The sequence below is a fragment of the Fulmarus glacialis genome, unplaced genomic scaffold, assembly GCF_000690835.1.
Source record: "Fulmarus glacialis isolate BGI_N327 unplaced genomic scaffold, ASM69083v1 scaffold5105, whole genome shotgun sequence".
NCBI lineage: Eukaryota > Metazoa > Chordata > Aves > Procellariiformes > Procellariidae > Fulmarus > Fulmarus glacialis.
The window spans coordinates 103,962-130,209 of record NW_009214837.1 but is presented as its reverse complement, the minus strand read 5'-3'; the positions used below and the strand labels follow the sequence as shown (position 1 = coordinate 130,209).

General features: G+C 40.5%; 1 protein-coding gene across 1 annotated transcript in view; it reads right to left on the bottom strand.

The window, feature by feature from the left end:
* The window catches only part of FAT3 (FAT atypical cadherin 3), a 93,324-nt gene that overhangs the window by 4,264 nt on the left and 62,812 nt on the right, over positions 1 to 26,248 (bottom strand). The window contains exons 6-10 of the mRNA XM_009578706.1: positions 18,772 to 19,047; positions 16,966 to 17,176; positions 9,410 to 13,471; positions 1,868 to 2,064; positions 669 to 822 (exon numbers count right to left, since the gene is read on the bottom strand). Coding sequence (XP_009577001.1) covers positions 669 to 822; positions 1,868 to 2,064; positions 9,410 to 13,471; positions 16,966 to 17,176; positions 18,772 to 19,047 — 4,900 coding nt within the window. The remainder of the gene's footprint in view (positions 1 to 668; positions 823 to 1,867; positions 2,065 to 9,409; positions 13,472 to 16,965; positions 17,177 to 18,771; positions 19,048 to 26,248) is intronic.

Here is a 26,248-nt window from a genome sequence, read left to right as displayed (position 1 = left end):
CCGCTCCTGTGAAGAAAGGCTGAGAGAGTTGAGGTTATTCAGCCTGGAGAAGAGAAGGCTTTGGGGAGACCTTATTGCGGTCTTTCAGTACTTATAAGAAAGAGGGCGACAAACTTTTTAGCAGGGCCTGTTGAGACAGGACAAGGGGGAATGGTTTTAAACTAAAAGAGGGAAGATTTAGACTAGATATAAGGAAGAAATTTTTTACAATGAGGGTGGTGAAACACTGGCACAGGTTGCCCAGAGAGGTGGTAGATGCCCCATCCCTGGAAACTTTCAAGGTCAGGTTGGATGGGGCTCTGAGCAACCTGATCTAGTTGAAGATGTCCCTGCCCAGAGCAGAGGGGTTGGACTAGATGACCTTTAAAGATCCTTTCCAACCCAAACTATTCTATGATTCTATGATACATCTCTGACCTAACTTGAGGTCTGGCAGGGAAACAAAAGGGTTGGTATCCCCTGTTCTGATTACAACATTCAACCTGGCCAACAAAGACGTCCCTCTTTCTCCCTCCTAACACCACCACTTCAGAAGTGGTCATCCACGCCTGCCGTAACTGGAACAACTAGCTGATAACCAAGTTTAACCTAACTCTAGTTAAGGAAACTAGCACTCACTGATGTCAAGGGATTAAGAAGGCTATTTGGAAACATTGTTGTCATCTTACCGTTTTCCGGATCTAAGAAAAATTTATTGTTCCCAGCACCATAAAGAGAGTAGCGAATTTCACCATTGGACCCAATGTCAGCATCTTCAGCACTGATTTTAAGAATGACTTTGTTTGATGGAATGTCTTCAGGAAACAGTGCTGTATATGCAACCTAGAGACAAAACCAGACATGTAAGCTATGATGTAATAGCATTTTGTAATCTTTGCAGAACCTTTTTTTTAAACTCTCTGTAGTGCATCTTTCTCTACAGGAAACAATTTTCCTTTACATAACACATTCTTAGAAATTCAAATCACTGTTAAGCTTTGAGGTGTCACAGAAACAATGCCAAATTATGACTCTTAATAGGGCTCATCTTAGGTGTTAAGTGTGGTCTCATTTTCTATCTTCCGCTTGTTTCATCAACACCCATGAAATGGAAACTTTGATGAATGTGCTAACGAAGACAACTGTTTTTATTGCCTCATCCAGCAGCGTTTGAGGGAGATACAGACTGTGATTCCCCGGAGTGGTGCTTGCAACGACAGTGGTCCATCAGTGATAATGTAATCACGGGAATTATATGAGTACGTACATACATATATGTATATATATATAAAGGATTCTGTGAGCAGTAATATTAAGGAACTCTGGGTTTCATCATGTCTTTTCTTTCAGACAGACCTTTCTATTGCAGCAATATCAGTTCCCCACATTGCCTTTCCACAGAATAAGAGACAGCTAGCACTGTGAAAGCTGCGGTCAGGACACACTGCATGCATGCCCAACAACATGAGAGCAAGCTACATTCTTCTGCCTTTTCCACTGGGTCTCTGGCATCTGCCAGGTTCAGGAAGGCTGGAGTTAAACTAGATTGAAGACATTTCCGCATTGGTTGTGAAGGGAAAGCACATTTTTTCTGCAGGGGAGGAGTTGCTGCCCAGTGCCACCTCACAACGCTTCATTTTTAATAAAGCCAGCTAAGGTGGCTGTGGACAAGACTCCATTGCTAACTTTACTAGACCATTATCCTTCAGTCTTGGCTTCACAGGACTGCTTTATCCTGTTCCTCTCCCAGATGACTCCAGAATTCTTCAACTAAGACTTTAAGGATGAAAATGGGCATTGCCTGTGAATACCTGTAAATAGCAGGGACACCCATAGGGAAACCATCGCTTTCGACACAAGTCAATTGCTGCGGGTGTTGCTAACTCACCTGTTCACAAACTGGATTGTTATCATTAACGTCAGTGACGGTCACTTCCACGGCAGTCTGCGTTACAAAGAGGCCGTCTGTGGCGGTGATGTTCAGATGATAAACATCTTGCTCTTCCCGATCTAGAGGCCTTTTAACATAAACCTTCCATTCATTCTGAACCAGTCCCAGAGCGAACTTCCCTTTGGGGTTCCCTCCTGCAACGAGACAAGCCACATGCAATGGCTGGGGTGTCCCTTCGGAGCTCCCACCTCGTTTAAACACAAACACAGACACATTGTAGAGGACCTGGACTAAGCAGCCGTCATTTGTTTTACAGTGATCACTGCTTTCAAACTTGCAGACTCAGGAAATCTGTAATGAGATTACGCTCCCTGTGTTTATTGCCCCCCGAACGCCTTGTATGAAAGTGAACCGATAAGTTTCAGTGGAAACAAAATCCATTTAGCAGAGCTGAAGATGATCTCTTGTTTAGTTCCCCGTAAGGGCAATCAAATTCAAACTGTGAACAATCAATAGTCCTCTCAGGCTGGTACAATTGTCTTTCCACTTAGTCTCGGGAGAGGATGTAATACACAGTAGCTCTTGTTACCAAGACAGTTTCATTAGCGGTTGATTATGCAATCAAGGACTGGAAGTGGGTTCTATTAAGGAATCCTCTAATGAAAGCTTTATCATACAGCTGCGCCGTTCTTCTGCTCATTAAAATTCTAGTTTTAAAAAAAGTTTACATGACACAGGAAGACACATTAGTATTAAATAGTCCTAACATGAGGTCATTTGAGGAGCAGTTGGAAGATAAGAAGTGCAGTTAGATCAAATGTATCCGAGAGTGAAAGCTGGTGAAAGGAGTGCAGAAGACAAAATAGAACAGCTTTTTATCATGCCGTAACACTGACAATGAACCTGGCAATGTTGCTTTTCCACATGATTAAATTGCCTAGTGGCAAAAGTGGGTTGGGAGAGGGAAAATTTTGGTCCACGTCATCCTCAGAAAGGAAGTAAGGACATGTCACGTGTAGAAGGGCACAATAATCAAGGCAGGCACAGTTGTTGTTAATGTTTCCAACAGTTATTTACTCTCTCATCTGAAATGGTAAAGTCCCTGGCCTGCTCCATAAAGAAAACACCTTCAATCGCCTTTCTCTGAGCCTGATCTCAACCCCCTGTCAGACCAGATAGTAAAATCTTTTAAACCAATGTTGTGGTTTAACCCAGGTAGGCAGCTAAGCCACACACAGCCGCTTGCTCATTCCCCCGCAGTGGGATGGGGGAGAGAATTGGAAGGGTACAAGTGTGAAAACTCATGGGTTGAGATAAAGTAAGTTTAACAGGGAAAGCAAAAGCTGAATGCACAAGCAAAGAAAACAAAGGAATTCATGGCAAGTGTTCAGCCATTTCCAGGGCAGCAGGGCTCCATCGTGCATAACAGTTACCTGGGAAGACAAATGCCGTAACTCTGAACTTCCTCTTTCTTCCCCCAGCTCTATATGCTGAGCATGATGTCATATGGTATGGGATATCCCTTTGGTCAGTTGGGGTCAGCTGTCCCAGCTGTGTCCCCTCCCAGTTTCTTGTGCACCCCCAGCCTCCTCGCTGGTGGGGTGGGGTGAGGAGCAGGAAAGGCCTTGACTCTGTGTAAGCACTGCTCAGCAACAGCTAAAACATCCCTGGGTTATCAACACTGTTTTGGTCACAAAACCAAAGCATAGCACCATACCAGCTGCTATGAAGAAAATTAACTCTATCCCAGCCAAAACCAGTAAAGCCAACTACCCAGCCTTCTGTGCCCAGCGTTTAACACAACCTTGGTCTGTAAAAACATATCTGCACATTTAATAATTTAGGATAGAGCACTATAGTAATAGCAAACTCATGTGCTATAGAAGCTGACTGCAGACATAGAAAAAAGCATCATGCTGCTCCACTGGGTGAACTTTAATTCCAGCTGACCTGCTACTAGCTCTTTCCTCACCATATCAAGCTTTCTCCTGTGCTCTCCCATGCAGAAATGCAATATGAGAACTACTTTCCATGTTTCCCATATATAAAAGTGGTGTAAAAATATTAAGGGAGTGCTTATTCTTTTTTGTAACAGGATCGAGAATGTCAAGCATGTTAGTGTACTTTTGCTTACAACTTATTCAGGGTCCTGACATGTGTCATGGGATCTGTCCAAGCTCAATGGAAGGACCAGGTTCTTAAACCTTCCTGTCTAGTACTTGTGTTGGTTTGAGTAAATAAGTATTTAAAAAAAAATCCAAGGCTGAATTTATTTGAGCTGTCTCTGCTGTCAAGTGATTAGGTGTCACTGTTGTTGCTTCTGGTGTCACAATTCTGTCAGTTCCCAGGGACCTTCTTAGCAAAAAAACAAGGCAGAGAAGATCTGAACTTGAAACTGAGCTTCAAACCAAGCAAAAAAGTCTCATGCACATTTCATATCTTCTTTCCACATCAAAAAGCAGAAAGGAGGTCACAGACTGTAATCTATGCCTTCTTCATTAGCTACCAATTACAAGATAGACTGTTTTCTATTTAATATGAAAACTAAGTCAGTTGAGACAGGCCGAGCAAATCTTTCTTGCTAAGCATCACCATTTGTGCTAGCTGTAACTAGAAAAAAAGCATGTCAAAAAAGCACATTGTAATGAATAAGATTTTCAGAAAATTAGTCAGATAGGCATTATAATTATAAAAGGCCCTCTAATCATACAGAGCACAAAACTGATATATGAAACACAGAAATTTTCTGTTGATAGAAAAGCAGCTTTTTCGATCACAAAACCAAGCAGATCCCAATTTTCCCACTGGTTTCTATGACAGTCTGTAATAATCATCAGAGGACTCATTAAAACCTTATTTAATCTGTTGTGTGATATAAACACATATTTCTCCTAAAGCGGGTTACACAGTATGTTGATGTGCAGATCTGAATACAATCCAAGGCAATGAGAATCTGTCCATTGACTGGAGTCTTAATGTGACTTCAAAGAAGGTAGACCCCTGCTGATTGACATTAAATTATCTCTATTCAGTTCAACACCAGCATAAAAAAGCTTAACTCTGCTCTATAAAAGGCTGTAATCTTGTCATAGTGAGTTTAATGTTGTAAACCATTAATAAAAGTGGTCTTAAATATTCTTATTTAGCTTTGTGATATCAGTCAGTGCTTTCCTGCATATTAGTCCTTTTGTAAAAGGCAATGATTAAGTGTCCCGACCAACTATGAAGCAATACACTCAAGGTACGGGTATCCCATTGCTAAGAAAAGAGGAAAGGTAAAATCTAATTAAAATCAGCTGGTGGCTTTTATGCCTGGCAGTAACACTAGCTTGGAGCAATTTTAAAATCGCTGTTGCTTTGTTTTTGATGGAATGGCTTTTAAATCATATGTAGGAATTTGGGGAGTATGTATAAAAAAACATCCTTGGGATCCCCTTTCCCCCCCTCTTCTCCACTAGGAAAGGATCAACCCGAATGACCAAGAAACCTGTTCAATAAGCAGCAAACGTGTAACAGTTTATCTGCATGCCGTTTTCATTAGCGCTACCTTTCATTTTTTTTGGTTCTCAGGACTGGCTGTATACTTTGTTGATGGAACACAAAGGTGGAAGTTGTACTATAAAGTGTAACAGAAATAAAGAGATGTAAACACTAAAATACCGTCAAGGAAATATTCTTTAAAAAGGAAAGGCAAAAAAATCTACACTGTGGCCCAGGGAACCATTTTCTGGTACTTATACATATGTCTAGACGCAGATCTCATTCTGCAGTGATTAATTAACTTTTTCACTAATATATGTAAGCAGATTCAGTTTCCTAGGGGTGTTCTAATTAATTAGTTTTTCGCTCTGAATAATGTAGCTTTTCTAAATGGAAGCCTCCTGACTACATGTACTAATGGATTCTTCAAAATCTTTTGGCAGTTTTCTTATGTTCTACTTTGAATCTCACAACAGTGAAGTGCGAGCTAGAAAAAGCACTCCAGTAACTTTTTAGAAAGGCTTTGAGGCTAAAAGAGTCAGCATTATCTTTTATCTTTTGTTACTTGAAGTTTAAATAATGCTCTCCCTCCCTCCCTAGTCAGCAAATAGTACAAAGCCAAATCAAACTCAAGTTTAAGAAAAGAAAGAAAACAGCCAGATACAAATGAAATGCAGAGACACAGTGATCCAAAATAAACAAATCCTGACACACATCATTACTAAAGCACACACAGAGGGAATTATAACGGCTAAAACGGAACTGAAAACTAGAAGCTAGCAGTATCAGTTTTCACTGCAATGTCCCGATCTGGGAGGGGGAACTGAATATTTACTAACTTATTTATTTAGTTTCTCTCTTACATTTATGCATTTATTTAGATACTTTCAATTCCCAATTAGAACTGTCGGCATTTGCATCACATAAAATCAATAGGTTTATCCTCCACTCCCAGTTTAAGATGTTGCATGTTTCCTGAGCTGCCGAAATGATAAACCCAATCCTCTTAGCTTTAATATCGTAAAATTGCAGACACTGTTCTTCAGCCTGCAGCACAAGTCCCCCCCAAACACTGAAACATCCATTTCTCCAGAATTCCAGGATCTCAAATATAAAATAAAAACAAACAAAACCCATCACTTTGCTCACACTGGGCAATCAACCCAGCAAAAAACCTACTGTGTACAATACCAGTTCTTTCCTCCAAAACACACTGTCCATCTTCCTTGTATTATGCTGAACCAAGCTTAAAGACTATTGTCTGTCCTTAGATTTACATGCCTGATGGAGCCTAATTAACATCACTGAGGAACACAAAACACTTCACTGTATTGAAGTCTTAGCAACTGACATTTTTCTGGTGGCTTTTCCTAGTTTACCACTGTTAAATCTCAGTAATATCTGGCTGGGTCTAGGCTGGGTAAACGTCCTAGCTAAACATCAGCAGAGCCCTGGTTTTAGCCAAACTGCCTCAAATGATATAGGCAATGACCTCAAATGAGCCTTAAAAAGAAAACTACTGTGCTCCCTAGGTGCACATTCCTATTGATTTTCTATTAAGATTTATACATAGTACTTTTGCTTTATGAACATCTCCAGCTGCTATCAAACTACAAATAACAAAGGGTAAATGCAAAATTTTTTCCCCCACCATCAAATGCAGATGAACGTGGATTTGAAAATGGCAACTACTTGCCAGTAATCATGGAAACCATTCCTAAACTGAAGGAGTTCAAACCAGCATATATACTTATCCACCAGAATGTATCTACCCCTTTTCAAAGTTGACCAGAAGACTGCTATAAGCATTTGTATTTCTAAAGAGAGTGCAAAGGACTCTTTAGTGATCACATCTGATCCAGAATGTTTATTTCTTTCATCTCCTAAATTATGATTTTTTCCATCTTCTGTGTGCTACTTTTCTCCAGGTGCATTTGTACAAAGCTGGTTTTGGTGGATCCACATGTCATTCTCATAATTTGTTTTCTTCTCCCTTTTTGTCAATGTCCTGTTTTTCCTCTGAGTTTGTTTATTGTATTCACAGACGTTTCCATGGCTCAAAATCCCTCCAGAAAGCTATAGCATTTGAATAATCATCTAGCTAACGTGAGTCCATGAAATATTCAAGGGCAGCTCCTGAGCTCAATTTGAGGTAAAGTGTGAATAGACTATTTTGTTAGTTAAACTATATTTTAATATGTTTTGACATTTTAATCAAAAAACCTAATTTCTCCTTGTGCATTTTCCAAATTCAAAGGATATAAATTCAAAGACAGTGGCATTTCTGAGCTCGTACACTTTAGTAATTGTACAGGAGGCATTAGAGAAAGTTTTGGGCTTTCACACCTAATGTTTTCAAAAACTAAAATACCAGCAAAATATCTGGCATATTTTGAACTGTGATAGAAATTAAGGTACAGAATGATCTATAATTTTTGAATCACATGTAACAGTTATTATTCAAAAGTCCAGTTTTTGCTAAATTAACAGCACAGGGATGTGAAGAAAACATTATTATGTAATTAAAAGCATAATTCATTATAAGAGATGACTGAAAGACTTCAGAACAAAGAGAAAAACAGTACCTTCAGCTAATGATCAAGGTTCACGAGCATACCTTTGTTACAAACATGAAGGGTTTCAATTTCCCATAGTACTTTCTATACTGGGATCCCCAAACTCCTTCAAATATCACAAAATCTCTAGTATGAGGCACTACTTATTTACTTTTAGATATGTAGGAATTGAGGCACTGGCAGCTAATGCACCTTGCCCAAAGCCTCCAAATCCTGTGCTTTATCCACAAGACTATTTTTGCCTCTACTTCTAATATCCTACAACACATCACAGTACAAACACATAGTCTTTGCAAACCTTTAAACTGAATCCAGACTTTCAAGTAAATGGTCAGAACAAATTTCTGTTTGCTTTGAAAATGATGCTACTTCTGATGTGTAACACAGGCAGTCTATGGCTAACTGGAATATCACACCTGTCCCTACACACCATCCCACTGCCATTTCCAATTTGATAGCTAACAAAGGGTAGGAGTCTTATCCTCAGAGCAGAATATACGAATGGTTATCCTGTTAGTTAAGTCATTTTTGGCCATAGCCTGCTTCCTATATGCAGTCGTGTGTAATTCTAATCCTATCGAGTGAGAAAAATGTGAATTTGCCCAATAATCCGGTTATTACTAGGTAATTAATATTAGCTCTTGGATTGTGAAGGTTGGGGGGAGTGATAAAGTTGTTCCCTAACAAAATCTATTGGACAAGGCAAGCTGTAGGCAGAAAAATAACTGCAGCACCCCATCATAACATACTCACACAAAAGCCAGTCTGAATCTAGGAGAAAAAAATGATAATAAATATAGCACAATAGGAAAGAGCAATGTTACCACACTTTGAAAAATATGTTAGTAATGTAATCGAAATTCCTTATGCTGTATATAACAATGCATGGCAGCTAACCAGCGCTTCTAAGTGGATTACTATTTCCCTGGCCAGAAATCTGTGCTGATAAGAAATGGCATCCCCCCACTCCTTCCAATGTAAAATTAATTCCGTTTTTTCCCCCCCATAAATAGTGGTATTTCAAAGTGGCTCCTGCATGCACTTTCCTATCTCAAAAAGAAAAATGCTATTTTTAAAAAATGTAAATGCTTGGAAATATAAGGATTTTCTCCTTAAGAAGAAAATGTTCTTCTTCCCTTGGTTGAAACATTAAGTAGTGATGGTTTCCAAGCTGACATATCAATTATGATGGGTTGATGGGTCACACTACATTGCACTGCAGCAAATCATGAAGCATTAATCTTGGAAATTAGAGAGAGAATAACCCAGACAGACAGACACTCCCTTTCCCTCTTTTCAGCTTTGCTAGTTGCTGCAAATTCTGTCCAAATTTAAAAAAAAAAAAAAAAAATCAGAGAGAGATGCAATTGTTTGATTCACAGTGATAATTTAGCTGAAACTCTGCTACACGTTCACCTAAAACTGGACACGTGCACAGTTCTTCAGTAAAGCTGGTTTTGGGAAGAAGCAAGTTGTTTCTTACCTGTAATATGGTAGCTAACCTGCCGGTTGACATCAGACGTGTCTTCATCCCAGGTGCTAAGAACAGCCACAACTTCCCCTGGAGGGTCACTCTCCTTCACTGACCCTCTGTACACCTCATGCTCAAAGATGGGTGCGTTATCATTTATATCTGTCACAGTAACTGAGACCAAGGCGGTTGATGACAAGGATAGAGCTTCCCCCAGATCTGAGGCCACCACTGCAAAGGTGAAAGCAGGATCCTTTTCATGGTCCAGATCCTTCAGCGTGCTGATCCAGCCACTGTTGCTATCAATGGTGAACGCTTCTGTGATCTTCTCCAGCTCCGATTCCACTGCAAGTGTATAGGTGACCTGCCCATTTGCACTCGAGTCTGCATCAACCGCTTTAACTTGCATAAGTTTTGTTCCTATAGGCATCCCTTCCATTATTATAGTGTCATAGCTAGCTGTTTCAAACATGGGCTTGTTGTCATTTACATCCAATACCTTAACCTCCACATCCACAGTCAACACAATGTCTACTTTGTCTAATTGAATGGTAGCCGCAACTTTGAAGTGAAAAGCAGGATTTGTCTCGTGGTCAAGTCTCTTATCCAGTTTTATGAGCCCCGTGTCTTGCTCTATGATGAAAACCTCATCTTTGTTGTTTTCCGTCAGCTCACCATTAACTGTGCTGTACAAAGCACCCTGATTAGGCAAAACATGCAGAATGTCAATGGTGCTACCTATGAGGGTGTCTTCTGCTATGGTAAAAGAATACTGGGGTTGAGAAAAGGAAGGCAAAATAGTTTCTGGGGGTAAAACATGGATGTAGACAGGAATGAGGGAATGCTTTCCATCAACTGCTTTGACAAAGAATGACAGAACTGTGTTTTTCAGCTGGTTAAAGCTACCCTTGGTGACCATCCATCCATTGTCCGGATCTATTTCAAGCAGATCAGCTACTGAAACAGAGGCTTCACTATACAGAGAATAGGTAATTCTGGAATTGGCTCCATCATCTGGATCTACTGCTTGCACTTGGGTTACCAAATAACCTTTCCCAACATCTGCTTTGACACTTGCTCTGTATTCGACTGTCATAAATTGAGGAGCGTTGTCATTCTCATCCACTACTATCACTCTCACAGTGCAAAACGTAGTCCTGCCACCTCCATCGAGGGCTCTCAAAAATATACCGATATCACTTTCCAGCGGGTTCTCCCGGTCTAACCTCTCAGTTGTCAGAATCTGCCCATTGCTATCAATCAAAAATCGGTCCTTGGCAAAGTCATTTATTATGGAGTAGCTTATCTGGCCGTATACACCTGAATCCCCATCTGTTGCCTTCACATGGATTACCTTAGTTCCAGGGGCAGCGTTTTCTCTAACCTCTGCAACATAAACGCTCTGCGAAAACACAGGGCTGTAGAGGTTGGCCCCGAGGATCTGTATGTGCACCTGAGCTGTGCTGGTGAACAGCCCGTCTGACACAGAGACATTTAGGCTGTACATGGGCTCCATTCTCTGTTTGCGATGGTTGGAAAGGGTGATAACACCACTCTTGCTGTCCATAATAAAACTGGTTCGATCATTTCCTGATAGGATGCTGTACTCCAGTCTGTCAAAATCAGAGCTGTCGGCATCAGAGGCTTGGACGCAAGTCACAAAATGACCCCGAGGTGCCAGTTCGCTCACATACGATTCATATATTAATTGGTTAAAAACTGGAGGGTTGTCATTCATATCTGTTATTGAGATACTAACAAGAACCTCACTGCTTAGCGGTGGGAACCCATTATCGGTTGCTCTGACTTTCAAGCTGCACTGCTGTACGAGTTCATGATCCAGCATCCGGGCTGTCAGAATTAGGCCACTGGTGCTGTCTATATGGAAATAGTCTGTGCTGTTAAAGGTGTCCTGGACTATCTGATACTGCACAATCTTGTTATTGTCAGAGTCAGCATCAATAGCAACAACCTGCAGTACAGGAGTCCCAATCAAAGATGCTTCAGACAAAGTAGCATTATAAGCTGACTGATCAAAAACTGGAGGATTATCGTTAACATCATTAATGATCAAGTCCACAGTGACCTCAGCTCGAGCGCCAGTGAGGGCATCGCTGGCTCGCACCATCAGCTTGAAAAGAGAATTTATTTCATAGTCCAGTGGGCTGATGACACTCAGAACTCCAGTATCAAAGTCGATATTAAACTGGTTGTAGGGATCTCCATCGACAATGATATAAATGATACCCTGACCTTCTGGACTGGTTGCATTTATGCTTAAAATTGGCGTGTGCATTTCTACATCTTCATTCACGGAAGCTGTATAGAAGGGCTTGTCAAATACAGGCATCGCTTTGTTAACAATAGTAATGGGGAGCTCTACCGAAGCAGACAGTGATGGGTTACCGCCATCTTTTGCAAGAATGACAACCAAATACTCTATGTTAGACAAATCAGAATTGAAGGCTTCTTTTAAAGTGACGCTACCAGATCCTCTATCAATTTCAAAATGTCCGTAGTCTTCCTTCAGAAGATATGACACCTCACCGTTTTCACCCTTATCTTTATCAATAGCTGTCACTCGATATATTAGGGTACCAGGCTCAGCATCGACTTGCACAGCAGCATAGTATGGAAGCCCTACGAACACCGGGGCATTGTCATTTATGTCCTCAATGTAAACCCTCACCACCACTCGAGTGACACGAAGGTGATCTAGTTCACGGCTTGCTTCCACCACCAACTCATACAGCTCTTGTTCCTCTCGGTCGAAGGGGATGCCAGTTGTCTGAATGACTCCTGAGGTGGATTTGATTTTAAATTTGTTGCCCGGGTTTAATATACTGTACTTCAAAGGCTCATTGAGGCGGTTACCAACAGCATTCACCACCGCAATCTTTGTGATATTGGTGCTGTTTTCCGAGATAGAAGTAGAATAAAAATTTTGTGTGAAATGGAGCCCACTATCCATGGCTTCTTTTACCATTATTGTCACCATAGCAGTGCTATAAAATTTCCCATCAGATACTCTCACTATTAGCATATAATGGTCTTTGGAGAGGCTATTGTTTTTAATGGTGAGTACCCCTGTGCTTGAATCAATTAAAAAATGGTCCATATTGCCTTCAATTAGACTATAGGTTAGTTCAGGAGGGATCTCTGAATCTGGGTCTGTAGCCTTGACTTTGAGAACCTCAACACCAACATACGTGGGCAGGAGCAAGACTGTCTCAAATACGGCCTGGCTGAAGACTGGTGGGTTGTCATTGACATCAGTTACCTCAATGGTCACTTCAACTGGGCTCTCTGCTGTAAGCTGGGGGTTCCCACTGTCTCTAACATGCACGTGGAAGTGGAAGTGGGCTATTGTTTCGTGATCTAAATTTGCAATTGTTCTGATTGCACCTGTGCTGGAATCTACCGTGAAATACTTTTTTGCAGTAGATTCAACAATCTGGTAGACAAGCAAAGCATTCTGGTTGCTGTCAGCATCAGTGGCACGTATCACGAGGGGACTGTTATTTGCACTCCGGACTATGCTATTTACAGGAGCAGCTTCGCTTATGCTGCCCGAGTACTGAGAGAAGAGAAAAACTGGTGGGTTATCATTTTCATCAACAATCTGAATGTTCACAGTGGCATTTGATGCCATGCCTGCCATATTTGTTGCCTGTATGATGAGCTGATAGAAGGAAGCACGTTCATAGTCAAGGGCCTTTTGACTGGTGATCACTCCAGAATATGGGTTTATGGTGAAGACTCCATCCACATTCCCATCTTTAACCTCATAAACTAACGTGGACTGACTGATTGCAGAGAGAGAGATGACAGAAGTACCAATATCCACATTTTCATTAACCTCCGCTTGGTATTCTCTGAGAGTGAACTTAGGGTGGGAGTTATCTGCCATCGTCACAGATATCCGCACAATTGCTGTTGCAGACAGCGGTGGAGAACCTTGATCTGTCACTTTGACTGACAGAACAAACTGTCCCATTGTGGTTAAGTCTGGCTCCTTCAGTAACGTAATGATCCCTAAAACTGGTTCAATCTTGAATGTGTTTCCTGTATTTCCTAAAACACAAATATTGGAAGCAAATTAGAAATGAAATACAATGCACTTAATGATAATTTAAACCAGGAGCAATTAGCTGCAATTTGTTAAAGGCAGTTATTGGAAAAAAAACCCCTGAGCATAAAAGAATTCTAAAGGCCCTTCCAGCCTCCCTTTCTGAAAATCAGGTATCTCAGTAGATGGTATAAGTGTTCAAACCATCAGAAACTCAGGTGCTGCTATCTATATCTTGACTCTGAGTATCAACATCTGAGCAAGTGCTGCATGTACATTACTCCTACTGAAGTAGGAAAAAGCATCCCTAAATTATGGGAATTAGTCAAATACATGTACACTTAAGGCAAAGAAACTAGATCAGAGGCTAACAAGCCAATTACATGACAAATGGATAACAACTCAGGCTCTTAATTGAAAAGAATATTAAGCAACTGTAGAGAAGATTACAGTAGTTCAAGACTCAAAGAAGGTTAAAGTGGCATTTAGAAAAATAAAGCAGAACAAATAGCATAGAAAAGAGATTCAAGTATCTTGTGGCACAAAGGTTTATCGTATCATCTCTGAAGAGGACGAATCTAGATGAATGAGATTTAGCAGAAAATGTCATGAAGTGCCTGTTATAACATGAAAGCAGGGATATCACTGACTGCATAAAGGTGAAAACAGTGAGTTTGGATCAAGGACCTTCTTTGGGGTCTTTTTTTCTTTTCAGTCTTTTTGCCAACCTCTTCTTTAGCAAGACAGATTCAAAGCTTTTGGTATGTATCCTTACCCTGTAATTAGAGATCACCTTATTAGGCAATCTGTATTTTGTTGGTTCCTTGAGCGCCTGCTTAAAGTATAGGATGCTGCATGTGTATATGGCATGTATAAGCACACAGACTCTTTTTCTAAATTTGATTCTAAATACAAACAGCATGTACTGAGTTACAGCGATTCCAATCATTATAACATGTTCCTGCTGTTGTAATTTACACTTTAAAATCTAGAACTGCTTCCAATCTACAGTCAAGCATCCATCCATGACCTGGAGAGAAATATGTCTCAGGTAACTGGTGATAAACAAGAGATTTTCTTTTAATGGTGATTGTTACAGGTGCTGTGCACAGAGCAGTAAATGTGAAAATTGTAGCTGGAATACCAAATACATGGAATCCTAAATGAAGTGAGTTAATGTGAACTATTTTTAAGATGTGATTCACTATCTGTTGTAAATTCTGGGGCTTGGAGGCTAATTTAAGCTACATACTACTGTATGTAGTTCAATACCGGTAGTGGCTTTCTATTTATAACCATCCTTTCAGATCAGTAAAGTTTACTCTACTAGCTAAAACAAAAATTGTGCTATTCACTGAGGAGCTGAGATTCTGCCAGAGCTACAAATTCTCATAAAGATCACAGTAGCTGTCACATTCGCAGATACTACAAATGCTGCTGCAGTTATTTTGTCAGTGTTTACTAATACAAATAATTTTTAGCCACTGACTGCCTCATGTAAGGCAGAGCTGGTTCCTCTCCTTTAGGAGTTTCTTACGAAATTACACAAAAGCTACTTTCTTTACCAATTGCTGTCTTCACATGTAGGGTGATGTAAGTAATTCCCCTGAATAAAAGGGCTGTGTACAATCTGAATGCTGTGGTTAAAATCAGTATCCTCAAGTGCAGATTTTATGGATCATAGAAACAACAGCAGCAGAAGACTGAATTTTGATGCATCTGGGATTGGAACATCTGTGGATAATGAGTGCATGGCTTACAGTAAATGGAAGTTTGAAGTCTGACACTGCAGGGAGAGCTCATGATGAAACAGAAACAGGCTGTAATGGAAGAGAGAGCCTCTCGAAAAGAGAAAAACATGCAGACTAAAAAGCACCATCTAATAGCTAAAGCATCCTTTCTAATCATCATATTTTTCTGTCTGCATCATGTAGATTCTGTTACCATTGTACGGGAGCCATACTCCTAGCATGTCAGGTTGCTCTTTACATTGTGGTGGCACCTATAGGTGATTGGGTTGGAGCCCATACTAGTAATAAGGTGTCAAGAAAAAGCTGGGAACAGTCTTGAAAATCATTGCCCTGGGAATCTGATCAGGTCTGCTCAGAGTTCGTCCTACAAGGCACAGCGTTGTCCTGCCTGGGCACGTGTAGAATTTCCCCTGATATAAGCTAAAGGCCACTAGAGAATACTGAGAAATAACTGGTAAGACCAAATGCAGCGCATAAAGGAAATATTTGTTTTGTAGTGTTAAGATCTTTGTAGGATCGCAAGGGTCTAAGTTCAACACTTTTAGCTGCAAAAAACTTCACCTCGTGGTTTGCTTAAGGGACTCTACTTCCACGGAGCATATGGGCAATGACAGAAAAAATTCCTTGGGTCTTCTCTAAGCTTCAGGTTATATCAGCTTAATTTAAGGTGTGAGCTTGAATGGAGTTATATGGAGTTAAGTCAGTATGAAATGGTGTAGATATTCTTATTTTGTTACTTATTTTTTGTCATTTATCCTGTTCCTAACTGACGTGCGCCATCCTAGCTAATGACAAGTCTTTATAATAATATAGGGATAAATAATGATCTTGTAGGATCAGAGCCTAATGCTGGGAAAGGCTTGCGATCTGATTAATATGGGGACAATGTGCAGTATATGAGAGTTCTTTTTAGGGCAATATAGGTTTCAAGTTTTGCTATTATTACAATGGAAAGATTCATATTAGTAAAAGAAAAAAAGTAGAAATGAAACATAAAAAAATCCAAAGGTTACAAATTTCTACTTCCTTCTCTCTTTTTCCAGGCACCCCTCTTGTATATATGTTAATGGTTTATCTCAGAGATAATTCTTCACTTCAGATCCATATGAGCCAGAGGAAGTTACATTCACTTGCGTGTGTGGCAGAGATAATGCAAATTCCTCATGACCGTGCTGTTGCACCGGCAGAGGAATGCTTTGGTGGTACAGACTATGTGGTGAATGTAAATATCCAGAGCTTAACAGCAAAAGCAATTTTAATCTGGTATCACCATGTCCTCCCCTAGTTTCAAGAGACCTTGTGCCATTAAAATGCTACAGCTCTGCTGACAGAAGTTTTTAGCATAGCCCTCCATGCTCCTCTGATCCGAATATTGGCAACGATGCCAGGACATACCAGCTGTGGTGGCATTTGTTTATGGAGGATCCACTGCACTGTGTACTAGATTGAAGCCAGCAATCTGAAAACAAGTCACTGGCTGTAGCTTTCAATAACTGTCTTCTGTGATGGTTTTGAACCAATGACTTTTAGAGGTAAAAGGCTCTGTAGCCATCTAGTGAACGTGAATGAGATTCTGTTTAGACAGGTTTTGGGTATAGTAGCTTCAAAATAAAAAACAACCAACAGGAAGGTGTCTCCTTTGCCCAGCTCTACAGAAGGTAGACCAAAGAAGTTGACTGACCACCATCACAGCACTGCTCTGTGTATGGCATGAATCACGATGCTACATTTTCAGCCTCTGTCCTAACCTGCTTCAATAGTGTAGATAAGCTCTGCGTTTTCTCCTTTGTCTTTGTCCAAAGCTGTGACCTGCAAGACTGCTGATCCGACTGCTGCTGATTCAAACACCGAGGCTTCGTACAATGGGCTGGTAAAGTACGGACTATGGTCATTGGAATCTTCCACATTTATGATGACTCTGGCCAGGTTTCTTCTATAAGGGAATTCTTGATCTCGGACCTATAGAAGTGCATAATACACATCTTGATATCCATCTCGTAAAACTTCATAAATATTACTCATCTGAGTGCTAATAATACTTTCAGTTGTATTTAATACAAAGGAATGAAAAAATCCATTTGTCCCAAAGAACAGTCTAAAATACATTCACAAGTGAGATGGTAGATAGTAAAATTAAAGAAACAGGAAGAGCTTAGGGAGTTTTTTTTTCACTTGTGAAAAAATGCTTGGCAACTAATCACCGTGACATGAATTTTTAAAGTGGTAACCACATGACATCTTAAATTTGGTTTTAAGTTTGCAAGAAATACATGCTAAATGGTCATGTCTTTGCCCTGCCATTCCCTGCTTTATAACATAGAGGCAAATATACCTTGCCCATCGCTCCTTTTTTCAAAGAGCTACAAACAATTTTACCCACTATGATCCGTCGTGTGTCAGTCTAGTGCTTGTAGCTGCCAATGGACTTTTTCATCATTATATATGTACATACCTTTTTGAAGATGATGATACCAATAGTAAACAGAGTAGGAATTACCTTAAGAAGTGCTGAGCACTCCCAACAGAGGTATCATTTATCACACCTCCCTCAACCCCATACAAAATATCTCAGCACTGCTACACTGATGATCCTGCCAACATGATCCCCAAAAGTTTGGTTCTTCTTAAATAGAGAAAAAAATCCTGTTGTGCCAGGTGGAGATCAAAACCAAGCACCAGGAATGACCTCTGTCAGCCATGAATCTCTGTGATTCAGTTTATATTTATTTCTTAGCCTACTTGCCAGAGGACTTGCAGCTTGTTACTCTGCGAGCTGAGACCCCACTCAGCTGAGACCCCACGCTGGATCTCACAGCAGCTCTCTGATTCCTAGGGTCCCCCGCCCAAAAATGGCCCCGTACCCAACATGTCATGAGCTGTTCCTTCAAATATCTCTTCTGCAGGAGTCTTAAGTGGTTAAAGAAAATAGCAGACTACAAAGTTTAAACTAACACAGATTTTTTTTTTATTAACCTCCGGTCCACAATCTACAAACTTCACTTGAAAACAGACAGACTTATGTTCTGTAAGTTAGGCACACTGAACAAAAAATGGTAATTTTTTTTTTTTTCTGCGTACCCAAACATTTGGAAATGTAGATGAAAGCTATTTTATATATCAACAGTTTATGTACTGAAATAAGTCCGTAAAAGTGAACTATAAACAAGGTTTGTATTCAGAAAGGCTGTAGCATTCTCTATGGCAAGAAAGCCGTTATCTCCCTGCAAATAACTTCTCAAATAACTTTCAGCCTCACTTCAGAAACTCTGAAAATTACCTTGAGTGAGAGGTCCAGATGCCAAAAGATTAAATACTTTCCTGCTTGCTCTCCCTTGAGACAGCGAATTGTATCAGATTCCATACAATGAATCCACAATAAGTTTCCCAAAAAGCCCAAATAAAAAATGTAAACTAAATACAAAGCAGGGCAGGCAAGATGAAATTAATGACTACTTACTGCACTGAGAGTCTTTTGCTCATGTAAAGACTAAGGCACGTATGCACCTGAAGCAGCAGTGATTGTGTCCTGAGCCAAGTGAATATTGCATTCTTACCATGACATTAAGGATGTGCTTATCTTGAGCTTCATGGTCTAATCTCTCAGCAGTATAGAGCACCCCAGTGCTGGGATCAATTCTGAATTTTCTCACGCTGACTGTATCGATGCTGCTGTGAATAGTGTAGCTCAACTTATGCTTTTCATCTCTGTCTATAGCTTCAATTTGCAGAATTTCAGTATCAGGGAGGATGTCCTCTGAAATGGTGACATCATAACTTGGGTGAGAGAATTCGGGGCCATTATCATTGTTATCCAACACTTTGATAAGAACCTGGAGTTAATAAAAGAAAAACATTTGAAGTTATTGAAGTCTAGTCAGATTACTGAATAGGCACCTAGAGAAATGTAATTTGCTTTAGATGGCTGATGATGTTATGCTGCTGTATGGTGGGACTGACAAACATTGTTTAATATTAAATGCTTGCTGTTCAGATCAAAAGAAATATTAAGGATACGACTTTGGAGGCAAAATGTTCCTAATCATAAGACCTACTCAGAGCCTGACAAAGAAGTCCATATTTTCAGTATCTATAGATTGGAAAATATTCCTGCGTGGTCATAGAAAAGGTTTTGTTGTCCCTTGTAACTGCTCTGGTTACAAGAGACTTCTAGAGCTATTACGGGATTTCCTTTCCCCTTCACTATTAATAAGGCTATAAAAGAATCCTTTTCATGTTACTTAAATCTGCTTTTTATACAACCAGGATTTGGCTAAACCCTGTGTTGTTTTCTGCCCGATATATTGCATTGGAACATACTAGCAATGTCAAATCATGACAGCAGTGGAGACGTCAAGTTGCTGTTACACCTTAACCTGTGTTAGGAACGGTGACACTTGATGAGGCGAGAACAGGAGACATGACCTCACAACCAAGCAAGCCCTTGCCACACAGATCAATACATACCACCAAGGACAGGGAATCTCAGGGCACTGGTGACAGAGAAGGATTATTTTTATGGTTTCATCCTTGCTCTTCCTTTGCCAGTGATGGTTGTCTTTATTGCCGACTAATTCATTTTCCCCTCGAACACCTATTTGCCTCCCTTCTGTTGCAGTTTATGGACGGTAGGACTTCTGCTAAAAATGTGAATGAACGCTGTGCCATTTGCTTCAAGTCTGTCTTTAAAATCTCAGTATTGATCCCTAAAGAAACTTGGAGAGGGGGAAGGCAGCCAGGATGCTGCTGTTGCTGCCTATTACACCCATTTCAATATCTCACAAGCTGACCCTGGTAACTAATAAGAATCACTATTTTCCAAGCTTTGCCTTTCAAAAGCTAAGTGACTGTGCAATGTTATGCGTGTGTGGCTCCGATGAGGTTTTGTGTTTTTCACCATTGGAGGAGTCACTCCATGGAGAAAATTTGCTTTCCAGACTTTGTATGCTATAGATTACTTTAGGCAGCATGGCAGCAAGACCGCAAGACCCCTGACAAACTACATAATACTGAAAGACAAAATGCAAACGGTTGCCTCAATGTTATGCGTGTGTGGCTCCGATGAGGTTTTGTGTTTTTCACCATTGGAGGAGTCACTCCATGGAGAAAATTTGCTTTCCAGACTTTGTATGCTATAGATTACTTTAGGCAGCATGGCAGCAAGACCCCTGACAAACTATGTAATACTGAAAGACAAAATGCAAAGGGTTGCCTCTTTTTCAGTACTGGAAACAAAAAGTATCTTTTGCAGAATATGCTTGTGAAAGCACACACTTAATTTTACAGTGAGTGAAATGGAACAATCTTTTTATTTAAAGGCTTTGAAATAAGAAATAGTCCAATGAACGCCATGGGAAAGGCCACGCACAGGACTCTTCCCTAAGACTAAGAGAATTGACCCATCCCTCGTGATATTTTCTTTGTACTGAAAAGTACTTGGCTCTTTTTTAAGCAAATATTTTATTACTTTGCTTGATCAAGCCCTCTTCACCCATACTTTCTTAACAGAAGAAAAATCCAGTTATACTTTTACTGCAATATTGCACAAACAGATGTTGGCCTCAGAGAGAAATGAAACTTTAGATTTCCATGATATGTGGAAGGGTTTGCAGAACACATTACCAGAAGGAACATGAGCACTTGTAAGCAGCAGTCGTAATGAACTAGCCTGGGAACTGTTTAAAAGACAGCTGAAATAAAATGCTCTGTAAGCTAAATGGCATAAGACTTCAACCGCGCATTCCGTACAATTTAATTTTCATCAGGTTATGGTATGCCAGAGTGGGCAAAGCTTATATAAAGTTATGCTTCAGTCTTGGACAGATAGCAATAAAATTGGGGGGACATATACATTGCTGCTCCTATAACAATGATGAAGAATTACTTGGGTTTTTATATTTTTGTTGTTGCTATACAATATATCAAGGCATGTTTCTGACCTGACTGAGGAAAAAAAAAGCCAAACACACATCTGAAAAATATGTGAAGAAATGAGTTCTAATATAAGAAAGAAAGCCCGAGGAAAAAATGAAAGTCCTCAACTCTACTCTAATGGGACACAGAGCAGTGCTGAACCACTTTTCTTAGTGTAAGGAAGAGACACTGAAGCAATATGAGTTGCGGATAATCTGATTACCAGTGTTTAATACTTAAAGGCATCTTCTCGAGCAGCTTTGATACCCTCAGTCCTTGCCAGGTACCACTGTAACGTGGTTGGATTATTTTCTGCTGCATTGTTAACACAGACAACACCACCATTTACTTTTAATTAGTGGCCAAAAACTTTGTCATGTATCATTTTAGATAGTCTAACAGAGAAGTAAATACTTTTCAAATGGATTCGACTGAAAATACCACGAGTGTTTGATTCTGCTGATGCTAGTACAGCATGGTCTACCTTGAACAAGTAAGCTGCCATGTGAGGGACAGGCTCGTATCTGTGAATTTTTTTTTAACATTGCTGTGTGCAAGCTCAAGCTATTCTGTAAGGCTAAAAAAAAAAAGTAGAGATGCACACCAATGTGTCTTAAAGCTACTGCTACAGCGGTGACGTGCTGTTTTGTTTGCATGGTGTGTGATCGCCCTAGTGCTGGGTTCACTTCCCATTATATCTAATGCATTTTGGGATCACTGGCAAATTGGGAAAGCAGAGGAAGGCATAAAGCTTTAGCCACCACAAAGCTTGCACTGTGACTGTGCAAGCCACGGCTCCGTGATTTATGCCTTCATCAGACTGCGTAAACTAAACAGGGTGGGACTGGATCAGCATCAGAGACCAAGGGTAAGCCGTGAGACTACGGAAATTATAATGTGGATTCACAATGCAGCATTCCTTCCCACTGAAAAAGGTATAAGCTAACACCCTGACACACAGATATGGACCATGATGGTGTGTGGGGAGTGGGGAAAAGATAAAAAAATTGAGGTCCTCATTCACTGTGATCATCAAACTTACAGGGAACCATGCACTTAACATTGCTTTGATAGTTTCCAGAAAATAAGTTGTTTCCCCCCCCTCCCCTTTCACTTCATATCTACTGTAAAACTGATCAAGTGCCTTTTTAAGTGTCAGGCATCTTCCTCCCCAGAGATGATAGTATTTTAATGATTTGTCAAGTGATCCACATTGAAATACGCATTATTTATTACATACTCTGCATTTCAACAGCCACTTCCATCTGGAGATGGAAGGCGGAGGGTTAGAGATGCTAATGAAGAAAGAGGTCATTATTGATTCACAATTTCTTCTATTAAAGCAGTTAAGAGTATTTCTAATTTTTGTCAGCTGTCCCTCAAAATCCCCGAGAGTTAACTTTAATTTTAACATTATGGTCTCTCCTTTACTAGAGGGGGGTGAATTTTCCTTGCAACAAAAGAAAGTTAGATTATACACGGGAATACTAATTATACAGAGCTCTCTTAAACCCACAAGCTATGGAAAAGGTGAAAATGGAACTCTCTTATGTTCTTAAAAATTTAACTGTCTTGGGAGCTACCTGAAACAAAATCAGGTAAAATAAAATGGAACTTCAGTGCCGTTTTAAATAGATATTAGTCCTTCAATCCTTATAACACTTTTGAGGAGCAAGTGACTATTATTATCCCCATCCTTTGCCCAGGAAAACACTGCCTTCCAGCAAGGTTAAATGACTTACCAAAGCCACATGAGAAGTGCAGTGGCAAAGCTGGGGAAGATGTTTTAGGTTCATTTTTGAGCCACCCCCCTTTTATTAGGTCACCTTAAAATGCCACCTTCCTATGCAGAAGAGTTCCTGCTCCAGCAGAATGACTTCTAGTAAGTTGTTACTTAAAAAGAGGGGGCAATCTTTTCCTTTAGTAACGGACAAATGTTACACTGACATGAACACCAGGCTCATAGAAAACCTGATCCTACAAACATATGTGAAGTTGAGTAAGCCGAATTCCACCAGATCGTTAATATGAGGAAAGTTACTCAAATTCATTTAACGGCTGCCAAACTTAGGCATAAAGTCCTGGTACTACTGCCAAATTTCCCATTGACTTCAAAAGGGCCAGCATTCTGCTCCTCGAAGCCTTAAGCTTTAGCCAGCCTGCAGCACGTCTTTCACCCAAAATCAAGTGTTATCCTACTGAGGCGACTCAAAGACTCAGAGTGTATGTGTAATTTAATACTTTCTTCATATTTATTCCCAAACGGAAGATATGGCAAGAATGAGCTGTGTTGCATAAATATCCTTTATTACTGTGTAGGTGCCTGGGGTGTTAAGCTGTGACAATACCCATTGTGTAAAATCAAAGACAGGCTTTAAAAGTTTCCTAACACATCTCCGAAAGGTGACAAATAGAAATGTTTACTGTTTGTTTGCTGCTAAGTAGGGATTCCTCTTTGCTGAGGACTGTGCAAGGTTACTGACTAAACCACTTTTCCTAGACAAACATTAGCTGCAAGTCTTTTTTCCACGCTCATAAAGCAATCATGCAGTAAAGCAGTCTCTGCCCGGTTATCCTTGAAAGCTCATATCTTTTCCAGTGTGTTGCGGGCTCCAGAAAGGCAGGCTTGCCTCCTTCTGCTTCCATTGTGCAGAGCCTAATTTATAGTCTGAACAAGCACCTCGCTATAAAAGATTTGCTTCTCCCTGCTCGCTTCCTATTTCCCACAGTTAAAGCAAGTTTCAAATAAAGGATTCACGGGCCTCCAAGCTTACAAATTAGGCAAAGTAACACTCAGAGCATTAGCAAAGACTTTGTATTCAAAATGGTAAGTGAAAGGCCTAGAGAAATACAATCAAATCAAAGCAGGACAAAACCTAATGCAGGAAGTCTCTCCAAAGCTGTTTTTAATGTTGCCCATCACAAATACCTTTGGTTTAGGCACAAATGTATTTGACTGAAAACTGGATAAATGCCAGGAGCTGCTTTAGAGACATTTGAAGCTGGAAGAATCTGCTTGGCTAATTGCTTGGTCTGGGCACAGTGTTGTAGTACAACCTATTAAGTGCCTGAATTGCTTAAAATCAGGTTACGCTTTTGTACGGGTTTTGAAAACCTATTTTGATTTAATATTGCTTTCAATAGTGTTACCAGCTTTATTTGCTACTTCCTGACAAGTTTTTCTCTTTCCCAAACCCCAACCTTAACATAAAAATGCAAACAGTTTCCCTACTGACCTCAGTGGCCTGTTATTTATACTTTACCGTGCCCCTTGTGTTATGTTAAAATGGGGGAAAAAGTCTTTGTTTCACAGGCAAGGCAGTGCTGAGATCGCTGGATGGGACAGAAGAAAATCAAGGATTGGGTTCGTTCTAGTTTGGAGGAAATATTCAACTGAGCGAAAGTGAAAAATTGAATTGAAACACCACGTCTCCTTGTCTGCCCTAGAAGAATCCACAGCCCAGAACCTCTTCTGGTGGGCTCTAATGTCTTATCTGCATTTTGGCCATGGTCCTCTACGAAGAGCTTTTCACCGTTCAGTTAAAAGAATCACCCTCACCCGGGGTGATTGATCAGCTCCTCTTTGTTAAGAAACAATCTTATAAAGAAAAGGTGTTCTCTGAAAGGTGAGACCAAGTTTGGTATCCTGAAACTTGCGGCTAAAGATCAATCCTGAGCAGAAGAATAAATAAAAGTCCACAACCTTCTGCAAGGCGAGACATAAAGGGGCAATGAGCAGTAACGTGTCCCGTCTGCTCTTCCAGCCTGGTTGGCTCCAGCTGAAGGTACTACAAACAACCATATATTGATCTGCAAAAACTTTTCAGAGGGAACTGCATGTTCCTCTCTGAGTGTCCACTCAACTGGGAAACAGTGAGATGGTTTTGCAATAAGTGAAACTGAGGCACTTTTTGACTCCTAGCTTGGAAGCATCAGCCTTTATGCTTTAAAGCATCTTTTTTTTATAGGGGTTAGGATGATGAGGAAGAAGGAGAAGGCAAGAAAATAAGCAAGAAGTAAAACTGTCTTTTTCATATAATACCATGACTCCAGGAGGCTGTTCTTAAAAAAATAAAATTATCCGCTAGTACAACATTCTCAATGAATTTTCACAATGAGTGAAAAATTATCATCACTTAGATGATTGTACCCCACTGAACTGTACTTCTGTGGGTATTTTAGCAAAACTCAACAGTGTGCGCTACAAATAAATAAATAAATGCTATCCCTATGTTGTGCTTGGATGTAAAGGATCTGGGTCATTCAGTAAAAAAAAGGAGGCTTTGGCATAAACCTGACTTATGACCAAGAGAACCTCTAATGCTACGCAGTCAATATTGCGGCAGGAGTCGGCATTTAGGCACCATGACACTGATTTCTTGCTGGGAGGTTCCTCTCTCTGCTCGAGACCCTCTCCCAGCCCGAAGGGAGGCGGTGGTGGTGGGGAGGAGCAGGGTCACTGCTTGGAGCTGCTGTCCCGGCTCTCCAGCACGTGGGATGCAGAAGCCCCGTCCCCTCCCCAAGGCCAACGGCTCGCCTGGCAGCTGCAGGCATCGCGTTTCGCGGGGATTTAGAGCCAACGTACGCCTTCAGCCTTTAATAAATTACCATGTGGCCTTGAGCAATGATGAATTAAGCTAAGGGAAAAAACCAAAAGCTCTCCTTGGCTAAGTCAGGAGACTTAACCTTCCTAGAAGTTAATCAACGTGACAGAGGCTTTATACCCACACTCCAAATATATAAATCAAGCGAGTCAACATTTCTTCATCTTTGCCCCCTCCATCCCTCCCCATCACGGCTGTGCTGCAGGGATGGCTGGGGCTCAGCTGCACGGGCAGCACAGAGAGTGGCAGCAGCTCAACAAGTCCTGGCACTTTGCTTCTCACTCTGGAGACTGTATTCCTTTTTGCCATCCTGATCATGCCCAAACCAAATAGGCTTTCAGTGACAAAGGAAGTTTTTTAACTTTTTTTTTTTTAAACGTTCCTTATGTTCTTTTCGTCTCTTTTCACAACAGCGAACTGCTAATACAACAGATGTAACTTTTAAATCAAAATGGTTTCCTTCCTCTCACGGTACGGGAGTGAACCATGTGCGCAGTAAGGCACGAAGGAAGCCAAG